Source organism: Pelobates fuscus, chromosome 3 (assembly GCF_036172605.1).
Source record: "Pelobates fuscus isolate aPelFus1 chromosome 3, aPelFus1.pri, whole genome shotgun sequence".
Lineage (NCBI taxonomy): Eukaryota > Metazoa > Chordata > Amphibia > Anura > Pelobatidae > Pelobates > Pelobates fuscus.
Genome location: NC_086319.1, coordinates 283,341,142 through 283,361,021, shown reverse-complemented (window position 1 = coordinate 283,361,021; position 19,880 = coordinate 283,341,142). Strand labels below are relative to the sequence as shown.

Below are 19,880 nucleotides of genomic sequence, written 5' to 3'. Positions count from 1 at the left end.
TTGCAAATGTCATCGTATGGAACCTCTGCCCAATTAGCCCATGAAGTCGACAATGCCCTGGTTGAATGAGCCTTTATCTTCAGTGGAGGAGAGCGATCTTTATTGAGATATGCCTTTCTGATTACAAGAGCAATCCAACGCTTCAACGTAGATAGAGAGGCTGCCTCACCTCTCCTGGCCCCTGAAGGCAAAACGAAAAGCTGGTGAGTTTTCCTGTAAGGAGCAGAACGTTCAAGGTACATAGACAGGCAGTTCATGACATCCAAATGTTGCCACTTGATCTCCTCTGGTGAAGAAGGATTGGGGTAGAAGGATGGCAGGACCACCTCTTGAGAGAGATGGAAACGAGAGACCACTTTAGGCAGAAATGCTGGATTAGGTTTCAGGCACACCCTATTGTGGTAGAATTGTAGACAAGAAGGCAGGGTGGAGAAGGCCTTGATCTCTGAAATTCTCCTAGCGGAAGTAATTGCTACTAAGAACAATGTTTTGTAAGTTAGGAGGACAGCATCCAAATTCTCAAGAGGAACGAATAGATCCTCAGTCAGGTAGTCGAGAACAAGCGGAAGGTCCCAAGGAGGGGTAGTGGATCTCGAAGGCGGTCTCAACTTGAAAGCTGCCTTGAAGAACCTGGAGATCAATGGGTCTGATGACCAAGAGGTGTTGCACAAAGCTGACAGGGCCGAAGACTGAACTTTAAGAGTGCTGATGCTAAGACCCTTATCCAGACCTTCTTGCAGGAACTCCAAGATTTCAGTGTTGCGAGGGCGTATGAAGTCAACTCGCTTGGCCGAAGCCCATTCCTGAAACACATCCCAGATTCTATGGTAGCATGAGGACGTAGAAGCCTTCCTTGAGTGTAAGAGGGTATTGACCACTGCTTCTGAAAGGCCTAATTGTTGAAGTCTTTCTTTTTCAAGACCCACACCCCCAATTTGAGGCGTTCCGGATGAGGATGGGATATTGGACCCTGCGTTAGCAGATCCTTCAGAACAGGCAGGGGCCGAGGCTGTTCCTGGCTCAACGTTGACAGTAGGGGAAACCACGGTCTTCGAGGCCAAATCGGGATTACGGCAATAACCTTCTTCCCAAACTTTTCTCAGGAACCTGGGTATCATGGGTAAGGGAGGGAACGCATACCCCAGATCGAACGACCAAGGAAGAGATAGAGCATCCTGGCCCAGTGCCTGACTCTCTGGGTGGAGGGAGTAGTAATTCTCCACCTGGCGATTCCTGAACGAGGCCATCAGGTCGATCTGGGGCATGCCCCACCGATGGGTGATCCAAGCAAAAACCGACTGGTGAAGTTTCCATTCTCCCGGGAGAATTTCTGTTCTGCTGAGAAAATCCGCCGCTACGTTCTCCGAGCCTGGGAGATAGATAGCCTTCAGTCCCTGGAGACAGGTCATGGCCATTACCATTAGAGGAGCCAGCTCTTTTAAGAGCTGCTTGCTCCTTGTGCCTCCCTGGTTGTTTACATATGAGGCCACCGCTCGGTTGTCCGTCTTGATCAACACCCAGGAATTCCTGATCTTCGGAAGGAACACCTGAATGGCCTTGGAAATAGCTCGCAGTTCTCTTAGGTTCGAGTGGAGCCGACTTTCTTCTCGAGTCCACCACCCCTGAGTCCATGAGGAATCGAGGTGGGCACCCCAACCAGAAGAACTGGCATCCGTCGTAATAACGGTCCACGGAGGCTCTTCCAAGGGAAAACCCTTCGCTAGGTTCTTCCCGTTCTTCCACCAGTTCAACTCTCTTCTTACTGGCAGTGGCAGAGATATTTTCTGATCCCAATCCGTTTTTTCTCTGTCGAACTGGAGAAGGAAACAACTCTGTACAGGGCGAAACTTCCATTGGGCCCACTTCACCAAACCTATCGTAGATGTTAAAGAACCCAGGAGACTCATGACTTCCCTTGCCGAGGCCCTTTCGAGAACCTGGAGCTTCTTGACTTTGTCTTGTATCTTCATGACCCTCTCTGGAGACAAAAACACACGGGCAGAAATGGTATTTATCACCGCTCCGAGGAACACGATGGTCTGAGATGGAATCAGGGAGCTTTTTTCTATGTTGAGAAGCCACCCGTGATCTTGCAGGATGTTCATTGCCATAAATGTATGATGCTCCACTATTCTTTGTGAAGGCCCTATGATGAGTATGTCGTCCAGGTAATGGAATATCTCGATACCTCTCATCCTTATGACGGCAATTAAAGAGACAAGGACCTTCGAGAAAGTCCTTGGCGCTAAGCTGAGACCAAACGGAAGCCCTCGGAACTGGAAATGTCTTCCTAAAGCCCAGAACCGAAGGAACTGCATGTGATTGCTGTTTACAGGGATTTGGTAGTAGGCGTCTTTTAAGTCTATGGAGGTCATCCAATCTCCTGGTTTTACGCACTTTAGGATAGTCTGTAAGGATTCCATTTTGAATGTCCTTACGTCTAGAAAGGCGTTCACTCCTTTCAGGTTCAGGATGAGACGCCACTTTCCCTGGGGCTTTGGGGCCAAAAACACAGTGGAATACATCCCCTGGAACCTTTCGTGAGTAGGGACCTCCTCCAACACCCTCTGTTCCAGCAGAGTGGAAATGCAAGTCCTCATGGCCCTTCGTTTGACACCTTCTGACACTTTTGATTTTCTGAAATGGGCAGCATGTGGACGAGAGGAAAATTCTATCCTGTAGCCTTCTTTTATGATTGAGGTGACCCACTCGTCTGTGACATTTGCGGCCCATACCGGGTAAAAGAACTGCAGTCTTCCACCCACCGTACCCGGATGGGCCCGAGGACCTTCAGAAGGTCTTCCCGGAGGTTCTGGCACCTCTACCTCTGGAAGCCTTATTGGAAGAGGAGTGAGAGAAGGACTTCCACGAAGAGTTCCTGGAATACTCCCTTCCGGGCTTGTAGCTTCTACTGTCCCGAAAGGACCGATCCTTAAATCGCCTGGTTTTCCAGGAGGAGGAAAAACTCTTTCTGCTGACTTGTGGAAGAAACGCTTTTTTCCCATCAGCTGCTTTCTGAATGGCATCCTCCAGGATCTTACCAAACAGGAGGTCCCCCTGGAACGGGAGACCACACAAGGACGCTTTGGAGGCATAGTCCGCCCCCCAGGAATGAAGCCATAAGGCCCTTCTGGAGGCCACAGATACCTTTGGCAATCATGCGAGTGATGTCCAGGGAGGCTTCAGAGCAAAATTCAGTAGCAAGGCTCAAATCCTTGAGACTTTCCAGGAGATGTTCTCTACGGACACCCTGACCAATATCTTCCTCCAAATTAGCGAGCCAAACTCTTAAGGCCCTGGAGAGAGTGGTCAGCGCCACTGCCGGATGAAGGGCGGAGCCTAGCGCCAGATAGGCTTTAATTAGGTCACCATCCATACGCTTTTCATAGGTTCTCTTAAGTATGCCATGGAGTCTATAGGAAGCGTGGTCTTTTTAGCCATATGGATCACTGCGGCATCAACCTTGGGAACCGAATTCCAAAGGCAGCAGTCCGTGGCAGAATAAGGATAAGTCCTTGTGAATTTGTTTTTCAAGGTGGACTTCCTCTCCGGCTTATTCCATTCCTGAAGGATCATGTCCCTTATAGAGGAATGCACTGGGAACGTTGGTCTATTAGGTTTCAAGTCCTCAAAAAACCTGTCAGCCTCTCTCAATTCAGATTTTTCTTCCGTGAGGCTAAGAGTGTCTCTGAGGAGGGTAATAAGTCGATCTATAGATTTAGAGTCCAGAGACCTGGAGGCATAGTCAGCCTCCTCCTCCCCCTCATCAGAGACCTCCCACAGGTCAGGATCCTCCCCAGAGCTGGAAGACTGAGGTTCCGCTCTGCGTCTCTTAGGAGGGCCACCACATCCCGTGGTAGACTTAAAGCCCTCAGCAATTGCACGGGAAATCCAAAGCCTAAGGTCGTCCTGCGGTGAAGTCTTACTGGGGACATTAGCCGCTTCCGACAAGCATTCCCTGCAGAGGTTCCTTCCAGGTGGAGCTGGAGATGAACAATTGACGCATCTGTTGGTCTTGTCCCTGGATTTTCTTGCTGGAGAATCCAACTGTTTGCTGGGGCTGAAAGAAAGCCATATATAACATATATTACAGGCTCAGTATGGCACTCTTTTAACAACCCCCCCCTGAACAAAATAAATGGCTCACCTATGTTTTCTAGAGAGGGATCTAGCAGAGGCAGAGGGAGAATCCATACTATGAAAGGAACAAAGGCAAAATCAGAAACACATTCCTAATAAGCCCAAAAAGGCAAACTGGTAAGCAAACCCAAAGCCTCCAGCAAAAAAACATGAAAAAACAGGCAATCCTACCTCATAACGGCAGAAAACACACTCCAGGCAGCCAGGATACAGCAAGAAGGAGAACTGGCGAAAATTCAGACCGCAAATCAGAAGTTCCGAACAGCTGACAGGTAAGTGTCAGTATTCCCCTGTTTAAATACCTCTGCGCCTGGTCCGCGCATGCGCAGAGCGCTGGAACGCACGCCATGCATTCCAAGCCTCGCGGCCGGCGCGAGGCACTTCCGGGTTCGGCAAATCCGCGGCTGGAACGCACACCGCGGCAAACCAGCAAATCCGGCCGAAAACAGCCCCCACAAGGACAGCAACTCCCAGCAAGCCCCCAGGGGCAATACAGGGCATGCAGGCAGGAAACAACATCTAATAGAGCCCAAAAGCACTCCATCAGGACGACTACAGTATGGATCCCCAAACACTGCCAACAAGGTAAGGGGGGGGATTTCGACCCCAATTACTAGGGGCACTTCCAGAAACAAGGGGAAATTTTTAAGGATAACCAACCCCAGGAAGCTTAGAACAGTGTCTCCCTCAGAACACTAAACATATATCCCACGCAGCAGTTCAGTACTTACTCTGAACCTGAGCCAGTTAGTCCTGCTCATGCAGGCTGTTTACTGGGTCCTTCAAATGAAGAGAGGCTGAACTTCATTTGGAACGAACCCACGACAAACGCAGGAAGGTGGCCATAAAATAAAAAGTCCTGTAGAACTTGCTAAGGACAGGAAAAAAGACTGTGGTGTAAGGGGAGGAGGGACTCTTTATACCCATCAGTCTAATTAATTAATTAATCTAATTAATTCCTGTCCTGTGACTGCTAAGGGAGGAGCTACCCATAAGTGATGCTGCCATGATTAGCCAGGAATACATGTTTTTGTTCCTGACCCTATAGTGTTCCTTTAAATGCGGCTATTATTTTGCCAAATTGAACTTCGTTTACTTGATCCGCACACCATCTCGCCCAACTGCTCCTATAGGGCAAAAGAGGAGCAAAAAGCATATTTTGCAGCACATCTAGTCAATATACTGCTGTGCACACATCTCACAACACTGAATGATATTTTGGTGAGCTGTCCCGATCTTCCTTTTTAATTAAAAGTTCACTGGTTTTGAGTTGTACAGATGACTATATACACAGTGTATAGTTCTCCTTTAACTTGACCTAGCTTGCTTCCCTTACATTTCCAAATTCTGCTCCCTTAATGTAATTAATCAAATAATTTGTCGATACTTTGACTTCTTACCTGTGATATGCTGGGTGTCTCTTTCTGCCTCATTGTAGGCTGATAGGTTGCTGTCTGAATGAAGCATGGTGGTTCAGGGCTTAGCTCATTGGCTGAAAGCGATCAGCTGACACTCTCGGCCTGTGATCTGGCCTTGCACTGCAGGGCTTGGCTCAGGAGAACTAACAGGAGCTCCTCGCAGGAACTCCCGGCTCCAACATGACCAGAAGGGAAGGAGCATGGAGCAGAAACCGGTGGACTCCAGGTAACGAGTCAAAACATCTTATTTCTTATATTGGTTTGATTTCTTACATTGGGAGGTGCCATGGCACTTCTAGCAACATAAATACTACTATGTGCTTGGAATCTTAATTTAACCCTTACATTGCAAATTGTACATGGCAATGTTAAAACGTTTAGTGGCTCTTCAAGTATAAAATCCGCAATTATATCCAATCTTAGACATGTTTGTGAGAACATCTGCCTTAAATAAGAGGATTTCCTAAGGCTGTTGCATTTTAATAGGCCCTCACCCATATGGGAATGAGGCACGTCTATCACATTTCTATTTATATAATGGTGTCATTTATGTGGCAATTAACTCTTAATCATAATGTTCAATATATGACTGTAACGTGACTAGTCTATGTATTTCTGGGATGCATGCAATATAACCTATTTATATTATGCGAACTTTGTATAGCAATATAGTAATTATAATAATGTTTTGTAGAGCTTGTTGTTGAATTCCACTATGCACTTTTTTAGCCATAACGAGGAGAGTTACCAGTTGCATTACATATTGTCATTATTTATTTTATTTTATTTTTTTATCATTATGTAATTTTATCTTGTTTTCTTATGTTTCATTGTCCCCCCATGTTCAAGCCAAGGGAAATAGAGTTTTATGTATGTATGTATATGTATATTTTCGTCTTAGTTGATTTTACAAAACAGAAGTAGGAAATATTTCTAACATTTAGGTTTCTTTCTAGTCCGATGCATGTTCATCCAAACACAAGAAACTCCAAACCCAAACAGTGTCAAATTTATCCCTGGTAGAGCTGTGCTAGATGGGGGAACCATGGACTTCCCAAACCGTGCTGCTGCATTTTGTTCACCTTTGGCCAGGTAAAGTGATTTGGCACCACTGTCAATCTGCTGAACAGATTTTGTGCAAATTGTTTCTTTATTCCGGCCCCCTTTGCCTCCCTTTAAAAAAGGTGTTTAAACTCACCTTTTTCCTAGGGCGTGCTGGTCTTGCCCCCTTGGCTGAGGCGATTGCGCAACGCTGAGCAAACCGCTGCACTTTGCCATTGAATGTCCCTGCAGGCCTTTTAATGTAAACAGTGCCTTTGCAGAGTAAAAGCAGTATTTTTATTACTGGCTAGTATCACCTCTATTGGCAATCACTAAGACAGCCACTAGAGATGCTTCCTGCGTCAATGCTACACAGCATGCAGCACCTACAGTCAGCATCTCCACACTATGCTTGGAGACGCTGAGCGCTCCTCATAGAGATTCATTAATTCAATGCATTTCTATGAGGAGATGGTGATTGGTGCAGTGCAGTGTTTTGCTGCCTCCCAGTTTTGGTGGTCTCAGCCACGGGACGAGACCAGCAGTCCTTGGGGAAAAAAGGTGAGTTTGAACTTTTTTTTGTTTTAAGGGTGGCAGGTGACCTAAATAGTTATTCTAACTCTATTGTTTCAGGAATCCATGTTTGTGTTCCTAACACTATAGTGTTCCTTTAAAACATGTTGTAGCAATCTTTATCAATCATAAAATTCAATCGCTGACTCATTTCTAAAAATGGTAGCAAATGTTCTTTTAACCCCTTAAGGACCAAACTTCTGGAATAAAAGGGAAACATGACATGTCACACATGTCATGTGTCCTTAAGGGGTTAAAGAGAAATGGTGCAGCTTATTAGAGTGTGTGTGTAAAAAAAAAAATATGTATACTTGTGGTAAGCAAGCGTTTAAAGGAAACAACTAAGTCATATAAGTTGTACTAGTGATGGAGAGGTGAGTTGAACTCAGGAAAGAAGATAAAGCTAAATGGTGTCCTATTCAGCTGCCAGAGAGTAAATTAGTAAGTCTCAGAAATGAAAAGAACACTCTAAACAACAGGGTTAGGTCATTAGTTCATGATCTCCCAGTCTGTCTCCCTTCAAAATGTTTTCTTAGAACTGTACCAGTTTGCAAAGTCTCAGTGTGTCATCTATTAGTTTACCAAATAAGTAGACAAGATATTTTGGGGTGCAACGGGGAATAAAAATGTCTTAAATTTTGGACCCATGAACATCCAGCTAAAAAGCCATTTACTGTAACATGCTGAGGCAGCATCTTGCATAAAGTAAAAAGGAGATACAGATAGAACTGTCTGAGGCCATCAAAGTATGCAGCAAGCCCACTGTACTCCAAAACGGTCTAAAAATTAGTGACCGTATTGGTATTAATGGGGCTGCCTTAACTCTAAAAATATACTCAAACTTTAGTTTCAGTCAAGGCTCCGAAAAATAAGTACCGTATTTATCGGCGTATAACACGCACTTTTTCCCCCTGAAAATAGGGGAAAAATCGTGGGTGCGTGTTATACGCCGATATCCCATAATTACTTACCTGTCCTGAAGCGTGGGCCGGCTTCACAGCTTGCACCGCGGTATAGGAACTTTCATTTCATGTTCCGGTTTCCGGCGGGACTGAAAGGAAGTGTGCACAATAGTGTGCACACTTCCTTTCAGTCCCGCCGGAAACCGGAACATGAAATGAAAGTTCCTGTACCGCGGTGCAAGCTGTGAAGCCGGCCCACGCTTCAGGACAGGTAAGTAATTATGGAAGGGGAGGGGGGGGAGGGAAGGGGAGGGGGGGGAGTACACTATGGGAGGGGAGGGGGGGGAGTACACTATGGGAGGGGAGGGGGGGGAGTACACTATGGGAGGGGAGGGGGGGGAGTACACTATGGGAGGGGAGGGGGGGAGAACACTATGGGAGGGGAGGGGGGGAGAACACTATGGGAGGGGAGGGTGGGAGAACACTATGGGAGGGGGGGAGAACACTATGGGAGGGGAGGGGGGGAGAACACTATGGGAGGGGAGGGGGGGAGAACACTATGGGAGGGGAGGGGGAGAATACTATGGGAGGGGGGGAGAACACTATGGGAGGGGAGGGGGGGAGAACACTATGGGAGGGGAGGGGGGGAGAACACTATGGGAGGGGAGGGGGAGAATACTATGGGAGGGGAGGGGGAGAATACTATGGGAGGGGAGGGGGAGAATACTATGGGAGGGGAGGTGGAGAATACTATGGGAGGGGAGGGGAGGGGGAGAATACTATGGGAGGGGAGGGGAGGGGGAGAATACTATGGGAGGGGAGGGGAGGGGGAGAATACTATGGGAGGGGAGGGGAGGGAAGGAGAATACTATGGGAGGGGAGGGGAGGGAAGGAGAATACTATGGGAGGGGAGGGGGAGAATACTATGGGAGGGGAGGGGGAGAATACTATGGGAGAGGAGGGGGGGAGAATACTATGGGAGAGGAGGGGGGAGAATACTATGGGAGAGGAGGGGGGGAGAATACTATGGGAGGGGGGGAAATACTATGGAAAGGGGGGAACACTATGGGATGAGGGGGAACACTATGGGATGAGGGGGGAATACTATGGGATGAGGGGGGAAATTTCCTGGAATTTCTTTCTAAAAATGAGGTGCGTGTTATACGCCGGTGCGTGTTATACGCCGATAAATACGGTATATTGTTGTGTTCCTGTATATTGTAAGTTTATACGTGCGGAGTTCTCACCAGCCTATTGTTCCTTTCAGAATTTGTTATAGTTTGTCTCATTTGTTAATTTCCCCCTATAAAAAGTGTAAAGTGCTGCATAATAAGTTGGTGCTATATAACAGTGATACATATGAATGAATAATCAGATGCCATTTTTTTATTTTTTTTTATTTTAATTGTTACAGAAATTAAAAGGCAAGTTGAAGTAACAGTAACAGGGAATTTGTAGTTACTTGAATGAGGTGTAATAAGCCTGGTATCGAGTTTTCTGACTCCATTATTGTCATCAGAATGTCGTCTGCATATGCTGAGACTTTAAATGTCTCTCCCCTGATTGTTATTACTTTCAGTTCCTTTGATTCCCGCATCGCTTGCAAAAGGGGTTCTAGTGACAAGGAGAAGAGAAGAGGGGACAGTCAGATGCCAGATCAGTTGTCAGATGCCTGTCTGTTAGTTGCCATTTTTAAAGATTAAAATTCCTATGAAATTATAATTTGGGGATTTGTTTTTTTTAGGATGGTTTGTATGAACTTTACATTTTAAGAAAAAAATAATGATTATTTCTGAAGTGAAAAAAATATTAATTTAAAAAAAAAATACATATTGCAAATCTTTTCCTTCCTTTCTTCCAGACACCTTTTCAGAATAGAGGGAGTAAAAGGTGTTTTCTTTGGGCCAGATTTCGTCACGATCACAAAGGTAAGAATAATAGGTGACCAGTCAGGGTGGAAGAGGCAGAATAAGAGATGCTATTTCATGATCTGATTGTTGTTACCCAAACAGGAGAGTGAAGAAATAGACTGGAATTTGATTAAACCCGATATTTACGCAACCCTTATGGATTTCTTCTCGTCTGGCTTGCCCGTAGTAACAGAGGATGCTCCCCGCAGTGACTCAGGTAGTTTTACTTGGGACCCCTTGCCAACAAAAGCTATACTAAAGATGATTAATGTCACTGCAATCTTTTACTGTTTTCTCTTTTTACACTTTGGAGGGGGTAGAGTGCGTACTAATATCAAACGATTGCTTCATGCTTTGACTAAAACCTGAACCACGCTACAATGTGCTTTTCATTTGCTTGACCTAGGTTTGTTGCAACTTTTCCCAAATTTAATGCTGTTGAGGGAGATGACCTCATGCAAGCATTGTTAGTACAGCTGTGTCACTTCATGATGGTTTCTGCTATACACCCAGCAAGTGAACTTCTTTTACAACACGCTAACAACATTTCTTCATCGATTGCCCTTCTCTGGCAGATGAGTTGTACAGTGATTCATACACAAGGAGAAACACAGTCTAGTGAACTCCTTATTATGAAATCTAGAATATCTAATGGCAAGTTTATCAATATAAGTTATGTTCATTTCTTGGTACTGAACAAATATACTTGCATGTCTTGCAGCACTTGTGGGAGAACTAATATTATCTCTGTATAATATTTAATGCAGCTCAGATTGTGAGGACATTTTAGAAGTAAAACTGGCAAACAGCACAGATAAAACACTGCACCCTCTCCCCACCTCCTTATCTTGTCTTGAAGAATGTATATTGCAGGGGTGTGGCAGTTACCTAGTGTTAATCTTCTGTCATTTGTTGTATATAGAGTGTTGGTTTTTGGTTTTTCTTGATTGCCTAACGACATAATAATGGGGAAGCCTATTATTCTTTGACTTTAAAATGTCCCAAGAAACTACCGGTATTTAAGTAAAACAAGATGCTCTTAAAAATATATAAATGACCAATTAGAAGACACTAGATAATGTACAATACTAAATATATGTATGTATATGATCTAAACAGCACTCCATAAATACACACACACACACCATTAAAAAAGAAAAAAAAAAACATCTGTATTCAAGTTTATTTTTGTGCATAGCATCAGGATATCATCTTCTAATGTAAGGTCATTGAGCAGGGCCCTCCACCTCTCTGTTCCTGTACATCCAGTTGTCTGGTTACAATTACATGTCTGTTAGTCCACCCATTGTACAGCGCTACGGAATCTGATGGTGCTATATAAATAATACAATTTAAAAAATTACTCCACAAAAAAATGTACAGAAAGAAAACAATGATACAGACAGATTTGAAAAGAAATCCCATATTAAATTCCAAAATACCTTTAGTGGAATCTTACACAGCACTAAGCCAAAAAATGGCTTTAATATTGTCCATGATATGCCTGTATTGGAGGTGTTTTGTGGGCTTATTACATTCTGTGTATTTTTATGTATATCTTTGTACAAGTCATTAGAAGACTATCTTAATTCTCTGCATATGAGTGGACACTTTTCTGACTTTGTGTAAATATATATTGTTTCAGTGGTATTGATTTATTCGTAGATTGGGCAGCAGTACTGTCTCTGTGTTTATTTTATGTGTGACCACAGCCCAAAGAAATTGACGGATGCGCCTAGAGAAGGAAAGATTAGGCTATGGGATATAATTTCTTCTTCCTTTTTTATTTTTTTCTTGTGTTGCCTTTACTAAAGAAAGATATAAAATCCCAGCCCAGATTATTTTGTGTGTGCTTTATTAAAGCTGTTACAGAAGATGATGACGAAGTGGTGGCAATGATTAAAGAACTTCTAGATACCAGAATCCGGTAAGACAAATAAGACCCTGTGTCTGACAGTTCTGCATTTGTTCTGTATATATCCTCCCAGTGCACTTATTTCCAAGTTTCTCTGTTTCTATTGTGAGCATTTTTTTTTCATAATGCTATGTCTGTAATATATAACAAGCAGTCTAAAAAAAAAAATGTACAGGGATTCTATTGTGTAAGTGTATAGTATCATGGAAAGGGTTAAAAAAAAACACCTTTGTGTACTCAGTCGATTCCAGCACTGATCCACTTTGGAACTGGGTCAGCTCTCCAACATCATCCGATGAGGGAAGGGGGGCTAATACGCATGCGTGACGAGCATTGGGCCCTCCCTGTAGGAAAGCATATATATTGATGCTGAATGTCCAGGCGTCAGGACGTCCAGCATCTGTTAGGCGACCATAAGTCGTTTAGCCACCAGGAAGTATCTCTAGGGGCTGTCTGTGACAGGCAGTTATTTTAATCCTGAAATGTAATCATTGCAGTTTCTTTAAAACTGCAATGAATTACATTGCAGGACTAAGAGGGGCAGGGACACTGCACCCAGACCACTTCAATGAGTGGAAAGGGTCTGGGTGCCTATAGTGTCCCTTTAAAGTGAAGCTTTTATCATTCAAACCAATGTAATGTTCCCTGTGATTGGCCTAATTCTGTATTTTTGGACTAGCTTTTCTACCAGCTGCATTATTGATGAAAAAAAAAAACACGTTTTATTATGGCTCTGTTTAGAACCTTTTAAGAAAATGTAGTCATTAACTCTTTACAGATCTTTATATGTTTGGCGAAGAAACCCTTTTTTCCTCAGTTGTACTGCGCACCTGGTTCACCCCATTTCCAATTAACCCTTTAAATGCTGCCGCTTGGGTAAGGGAATAGGATCAGTACAAAATGTAACACTGTTTGTTAAAGAATATATTTAAACAGCTGTCTTACCAAAGTAAGAGTTTTCATGCAATGATCCACGAACCAACATACTGTATATAGATGTAATCCCCATTATATTGCAGTGCCCAAGAATCCACTTGAAACCCCATGCTATGTGCTGGATTCTTGCCCTGTTTTATACATTGTATTAATCAATGGACGGATCAGTAGGATATATCTAATTATTCAGAATTAATGATGAAAGCAGACTATTATTTAATAAGAGTTCTCACTGCACATAGAGGAAAAACCAGATGAATGCATTACAAAAATTGTTACTAGTTTAATAAGCCATAAGACGATTATGGAAATTTCCTGGAACAGGCAAAAATTGTTTAGTGCTTTTCAGAGTGTTTATGTGTTTGGAAGATGTAAAAACCTAGTGTCTCACATGGCTACTACTTAAAATGATCTTAAAACTTGACTGGTTTTCTTTAGCTTTCACCCACATAATTAGTAGTGTCTGAATTTTTGACATTACTATTTCTCACTCTTTCCCTTACTAAAGATGCTCATTTTGCCTGACTGGATGTTACTTATTTTTTGACTGTTAGCAGACAAATTGACAAATATGTAAAAGCGCAAACATTTCACTTTATGTCTCTGAGTCCAGCTTAGAGCCAATAAACTTTAAAAGTAACTATTTCTCTTTTAGAAGCAGAAGGTGGTTTTTTTTTTTTTTTTGGTTTATTTTTTAAATATGCATTCAAGTTTGAGAAAATGGCATGCACTTTTTTTTTTTTCTTTAATTCTGTTCTTGTTATATTGTCACTTTGTCTTACAATATAAACCAAAGAAAAAATACCTGCACTCTTTCCCAAATTCCTATGTATATTTAAACAAATGGAGGTTTTTAGTTATGCAGGTAACTTTTTTCCTTTTGGTTATTACTGTATGTGTATGTATTTGGGATGATGTGTACTAGGGTCGTTGCTGCCGACCAGGAGTAATGGGAGTTTGAGTGCAGGACTTGTTTTTTTTGTATTTGTCTTTCTTACAATACTCTAATTATAGGTGACATTAACGTAATGGCATTTACATAGTATTTTGTTTACATACTTCATTTTTTGTGATGCAGGCTTGCAAGTGAGGAAAGCCAAATGGAAGAGAAAAATATAAATACACTTTAGAAAAGAGAGAGTGAAATAGAGTAGTATATTGGGGAAAAAACACACCATACAAGACACTAGATTTCTTAGCTTTACTAGCTACTACTTGGCTCACTCTATTCATGGAGGTGGCGTTTTGTTAGTTTAGTGTCCCTGGTATCCATTTCTTGTCAAAGATCTGTATGGTGTCATGTACCTGCTTGGTCACTTTGTTCAAAGTGAAAGTGGAATATTCCATTGTGATGACATGACGGGTAATGCCAGTGAATCTTCGATCACTATTGCTACATTTGAGATTTTAGTGTTGATTTTTGTCAGCTCTTCCATGTTACTTCCAATGTTTTTCCTTTCTATGAGGCTTCATTTGGGACATGCTTGCAGGTGTCAGATATCACTGCAACATGGTATTGAATCTCTTTTCTTTGTGAGTGCCATGTATTTTTTCCACATAACCCTTCAGTTTGTTTCTATGTAATTTTTTCTTCTCAGATTTGACCAATTGGTCCTTAAGGTAAACTTGTATTCTGCTGTGGTTATTTTTTTTTTTTTTAGAATTGTTGTCAGAGTTGAGGACACGTTAAGAGAGCACGTGCATTAGGCCTCCCCATAGGAAAGCATTGAATCAATAGGGACACTGCACCCAGACCACTTGAATGAGCTGAAATGGTCTGGGTGCCTATAGCGTCCCTTTAAGTTAGTCTGTCATCCACTGTTTCTTTTATGATTCACTCAAAACTTATAAGGATTTCTAGAAATGTGGAGCGGTTGTAAAATAACATCCCTAATTCCTACTCCCTTGTGTGCTATTTTGCAATACAACAGGCTGAGTGACTCCTTTGTAATCATGGTCAGATACCTTTCTGGTATGCCAATGTATCTGTTATGTAGGAAATAAGCTGGAATTGTAACATTTTCCTGCATGGTATGAATGTAATTGAAATGTTGTAGCATTTACTTTCAAATTATTCCAAATGTGGGGCGGGGCCTAACCAGCGAGCGGCCAGGTCGTGTTTTGCCTGAGCTCCCGCCGAAGAACGCACAATCCTCGGATTAACCCGAGCTAAAGCGACACTAACTCTTGGCAAACTGCACCACTGCGTTAAGAAGCATTACCTGAACCTGGCGATGCCAAAACCGACACCCGGGACCGCAGGGAAACGCAATGGCGAAGTGAGGCCTACCGCGAGAGGCGGCGGGGAATGGCGACCGCTTTCCCGCCAGCGCAAACGACAACACAAGAATGTGTACGGCTTTCCCCCCCCCCCCCCCCCCCATGGACCGGTGGGGGAGATCCCGGTCCCCACCAGGCGGAGTGCCTTCCACCCCACAACCCCCGATCCAGCAAGCGACGTATACAAGCAATGTGGGGAGCGGCACCTCCAAAATGGCGGATAAAGCGGCTCGAACACAGCGAGACAAACCTCAATCTACCCAGCCGGGCGCTGGAGAAACCGAGAAGGATCCGATAGACGTAATCTTTGAGAACTTTTGGACCCAACTAACCAACCACATGCAAGCTGCTGGGCCGAGTCACATGAAGCCTGCAACGCGTGTGGCCCCGGCAAAGAGGGGCTCTAGACCATCGCCTTTTAAGGCTGGAGACTCCCGAACCACATCCTCCCAAACCGGAGGCCCTCCTGGTCCGAGAGCAAGAGGGGATGTACCCCACAGGTGCCAGCCACACCGGCGGAGGGTGGCAGAACCTCAGCGACGGCGAACACAGAACAAAACCCACCGCGCAACCCCGACAGGGGAGAACTCGGGCCACAAAGGACCCCGAGCTCGTGGCACAAGGGCATCAGCTCTCAAGAGGTACCAGGGCAGAAGGGTACGAACAGTGCACATAGGTCCTAAACGGCCCACAAACCCACTGGGACTGAGGTCAGCCTGGGGACCCAGAGGCCTGGAAGTACCACCTCAGGCCTCCGACGAGGCGAGGACCATACAAGACCAAGGGGCCTACACACAACTCCAGCGAACAAGCAGAAGAGGGGTTGGCTGACTACGGTCACCACGATGGACTGGGGCCGAGACACCTCGCCCAAGCAGAGGAGAAGGTCCTGAGCAACAACATGGACTTTCAGTATTATGAAACCCCACGGCTTTACTTTCTTTGCCTTTTTCTTTGTTGTGTCTACAGTTTTCTATGATCTTTATAGTTTAATTCCGGTCTTGCTTATAATTGCCTATGAATATGCCCACAATGTTCCAATAGTATTAGCATACCCAAAAACGAGAGGGCTAATTTAGCAGTTAATACCAGTATATCACTTTTACCAAACAGTATCACTAATTTCTATATGCATGCTTTGCTCTTAAGTTTACTTTTATATACAGTACAGCTTTGCCAGCATAATGTCTTTCTCACTCGTTAATCCTCATGATATGTTAGCTATACAACTGTTATTACTACTATGCGACCGTACTATATAGCTACGTAACAACCCACTAGTTTTGTTTACTGCAAAAATGTCTAGTCAGTTATTTTTTTTATTTTTATTTTTCAATCTATACATACACTCACGCCATTATTAAGCATGAATACGCACCTAGGAACGCATCTAAGGCATAGGGATAAGCCTGTACCAAAGAATTACAAAAATGCGCATGTATTGCTGCCACTGTTTAATCTGTTGTTATGCACATATACGCTGTTGTGGCAATCGTCAATAAGTCTGTACCCACCTGCGCAACAAAAATAAAGAATTAAAATAAAAATAAATAAAAAATTATTCCAAATGTGTCACACTAGAGTTGTATAATACAGGGGAATAGACTTCATGTTCGATAAGCACCAAACAGAACTGGGTTATTTAACTATTTGTAAGACAATTCATTATTATTTGACCAGCATTGAATGTTTGCTTAGCAATATCTGATATTTTGGTGGATTACACAGAAAATTGCTCATTGTATGTTTTTGTGTTTTTGCTAAAAGCCCTGCAAATTGCATTATCATGAAGAAATTGCTGTAAATTTAAGTGGTACCAATGATGTTCACTCTGATAGGTGTCTTTATCACATGTTTGTTAAAATTCTTGTCACTCTTCAAATCTGGAATATTCCCACTTGGTCCATTGTTGAAGAGCTTGTTGTATTTCTTTAAATAATGGGATGTTGTAAAGAGAGAGACTCCTGCCTGCTCTCTTACAACACACCATCCAATCAGCTCACAGCCATCATCAATGCCATATGTAGGTTCAAGTTTGAGTTGCCAAATACTGCTTGTTACTGGGATTCATTGTAGATACTTGCAGATGTAGGCTATAGGAAGGTGAATGCTTTTTCTTTTCTTAAAACTGCAGTTAGTAGTTGGTGCTGAACATGACTTGCTCCCCAATATGAATACCAAACAAGTTCACAAATTGAGAAAAATGTTTACGGCTGTATAAGGAACGTTATGTTCAAGCAATAATGTAAAAGCAATACCCTGCTGCAAAGTGCTTGTATCACAGTTAGAGTTCTAGAGTGGAGCCCTGGATATAGGTGCTAGAGGTGAAGGCATGCTAGGCAGTAAAACGGATTGTGTTTCTAAAGTAAGTACATTCTGCCACTGTTAAGTCAGTGTCCTTTTAGTAATATCTAATGAATCATTCCTTGTCTATCACAGGCCCACAGTCCAGGAGGACGGCGGAGATGTTTTGTACCGAGGGTTTCAGGATGGCATCGTTCAGCTGAAGCTGCAGGGATCCTGCACGAGCTGCCCCAGTTCTATTATCACTCTGAAAAGCGGCATCCAGAACATGCTGCAATTCTACATCCCAGAAGTAGAAGGAGTAGAACAGGTAAAATCTCTTGACTGTGCTCAGGTTTCACCTTTTACTGTAAATGGGAATATTTGTGCATTGTTTACGCTCTTTATGTAAAGCAATGTAAACAGATCACATCAAACACATTTTGCATAGAAATACTCCAGCTGTTTTCAGTGCATTATGTAGATAATCACATTTCTCATGCAATCCAATGGGGATTTAGTAAGATTAAAATGACTTTTATTTGGGGGTTAACACTGGTTAATCTTGTACAGTTTGTATAGGATGACTAAACTTTCTCAATTCCTCTGCAACACAGAGCTGTGGGTGCTTGAAACATAATATGAGATGTAAACTGATCAGCCACAACATTAAAACTGGCAAGTGAAGTGAATAACGTTGATTACAGTATGTTGTTACAATGGCACCTGTCAAGGGGTGGGACATATTAAAGTGACACTATAGTCAACAAAACAACTTTAGTTTAATGAAGCAGTTTTGGTGTAGAGAGCATGCCCATGCAGTTTCACTGATCAATTATCTGCCATTCAGGCGTTAAATCACTTTGTTTATACAGCCATAGGCATACCTCCCTGCATGTGACTTACACAGCTTTCCTAAACACTTCCTGTAAATAGTCATCTAATGTTTACACTTCCTTAAGTGCAAATTCTGTTTAATTTAATAGCTTGCTAGACATTTCAGGAGCCTCCTGTATGTAATTAAAGTTCAATTTACAGAGCAGGAGATAAATACTTTTAGAGTATGTTAACACTGATTGAAAACCATTTTGTTTTCATACAGGCTTTGCTAGTCAAAGTCTGGGAAGATGTGTCTAGGGCTACATAAACAGAGACAAACGTGATTTAACTCCTAAGTGGTAGATCATTGAGCAGTGAAACTTCAGAGGCTTGATCTATACAGTCAAACTGCTTTATTGAGCTAAAGTTGTTTTGGTGTCCATTTAAGGATCAAGTGAACTGCCAGTTGAATTTGAACTTGAATTTAATGTGTTGGAAGCAGGAAAAATGGGCAAGCGAAAAGATCTGAGTGACTTTGACAAGGGCCAAGTAGTGACGGCTAGACAACAGTTTCAGAGCATGCAGTGGTTAGGACGTACCAAACGTGGTGCAAGGAAGGACAACCAGTGAACAGGCGTCGGGCTCATGGATGCCCAAAGCTCATTGATGCACTTGGGGACTGATTGCTAGCCTGTCTGATTGCACAGAAGTACTACTTTACCTTAAATAATTAATGCTGGCCATGATAGAAAGGTTGGAAAAGACTCTCTAGGAGCCGATGTGATTGAGGGCTAAGTTATAGAATTCCTTACATACACATTATTCACATATTATCATTTATTTTAAAAATATTCTTGAGTACCTTTAATTAGGGTTGTTCTCCAATATGGGAGTTACTTAAATATCAGTGTCTACACATTTCATTTAGAAATTAAATTGACAGAAATTACTTTCTCAAGGTAGGGGTACTTAGGAATTTTTCTTAGACCTGCAGGGCTGAGAAACACTGACCTACGTATTGTATACTGCATACATGTAAGACAATGAATGAACTGTTACAGTTACTATAGAAGGTTTCAAAGAATGCATTTTAACGATTTCTGTTTGAGACCTTTATGTGTACATTTCATTCATCCACATTCCCCTTGTATCCAAGCCAAGCAGATCAATTATCACTTCTTTCAAAAAGGCTTTTAAGCACAGTTAAATCTATAGTTTGGAGTCTTCTCACTGCAAAACCAGCTTTGTTCTCCAATAATGTATTATTTACTTTTCATCACTACTCAGTATAGCAAATTGTTTTATGTCATCTTCCTTATTTTATAAATGCTCTCAGTGCAAGTTGCATTTTTTGATTTTTACTGTTTTTCTCTAGTGACAATTAGACTCTGAAAATGCAACTAGTCTTTTATATAATACAAATGATACCTTACCCCTCCTGAATTTAAAAAAAACTATTAAGGGGCTATATGAAGTGTTTACAGAGGCACTCTAAACAACTTAACTACTACAACTCACAGGCTTCATCCACCTGGTGACATAAAATGGTGCTCCTTCCAGTACCTGGAGAACACCACCCTCTTCTGGCACATAGATGATGTTGAATTAACACTTCTGCATATCAGTTTAAATTACAGTGGTACCTCGGTTTACAAATTCCTCG

General features: G+C 42.8%; 1 protein-coding gene across 1 annotated transcript in view; it reads left to right on the top strand.

Moving 5' to 3' along the window:
- The window catches only part of NFU1 (NFU1 iron-sulfur cluster scaffold), a 66,137-nt gene that overhangs the window by 40,251 nt on the left and 6,006 nt on the right, over window positions 1–19,880 (top strand). The window contains exons 3-7 of the mRNA XM_063445581.1: window positions 6,515–6,650; window positions 9,936–10,002; window positions 10,087–10,201; window positions 11,848–11,911; window positions 17,555–17,729. Of these exons, the coding sequence (XP_063301651.1) occupies window positions 6,515–6,650; window positions 9,936–10,002; window positions 10,087–10,201; window positions 11,848–11,911; window positions 17,555–17,729 (557 nt within the window). The remainder of the gene's footprint in view (window positions 1–6,514; window positions 6,651–9,935; window positions 10,003–10,086; window positions 10,202–11,847; window positions 11,912–17,554; window positions 17,730–19,880) is intronic.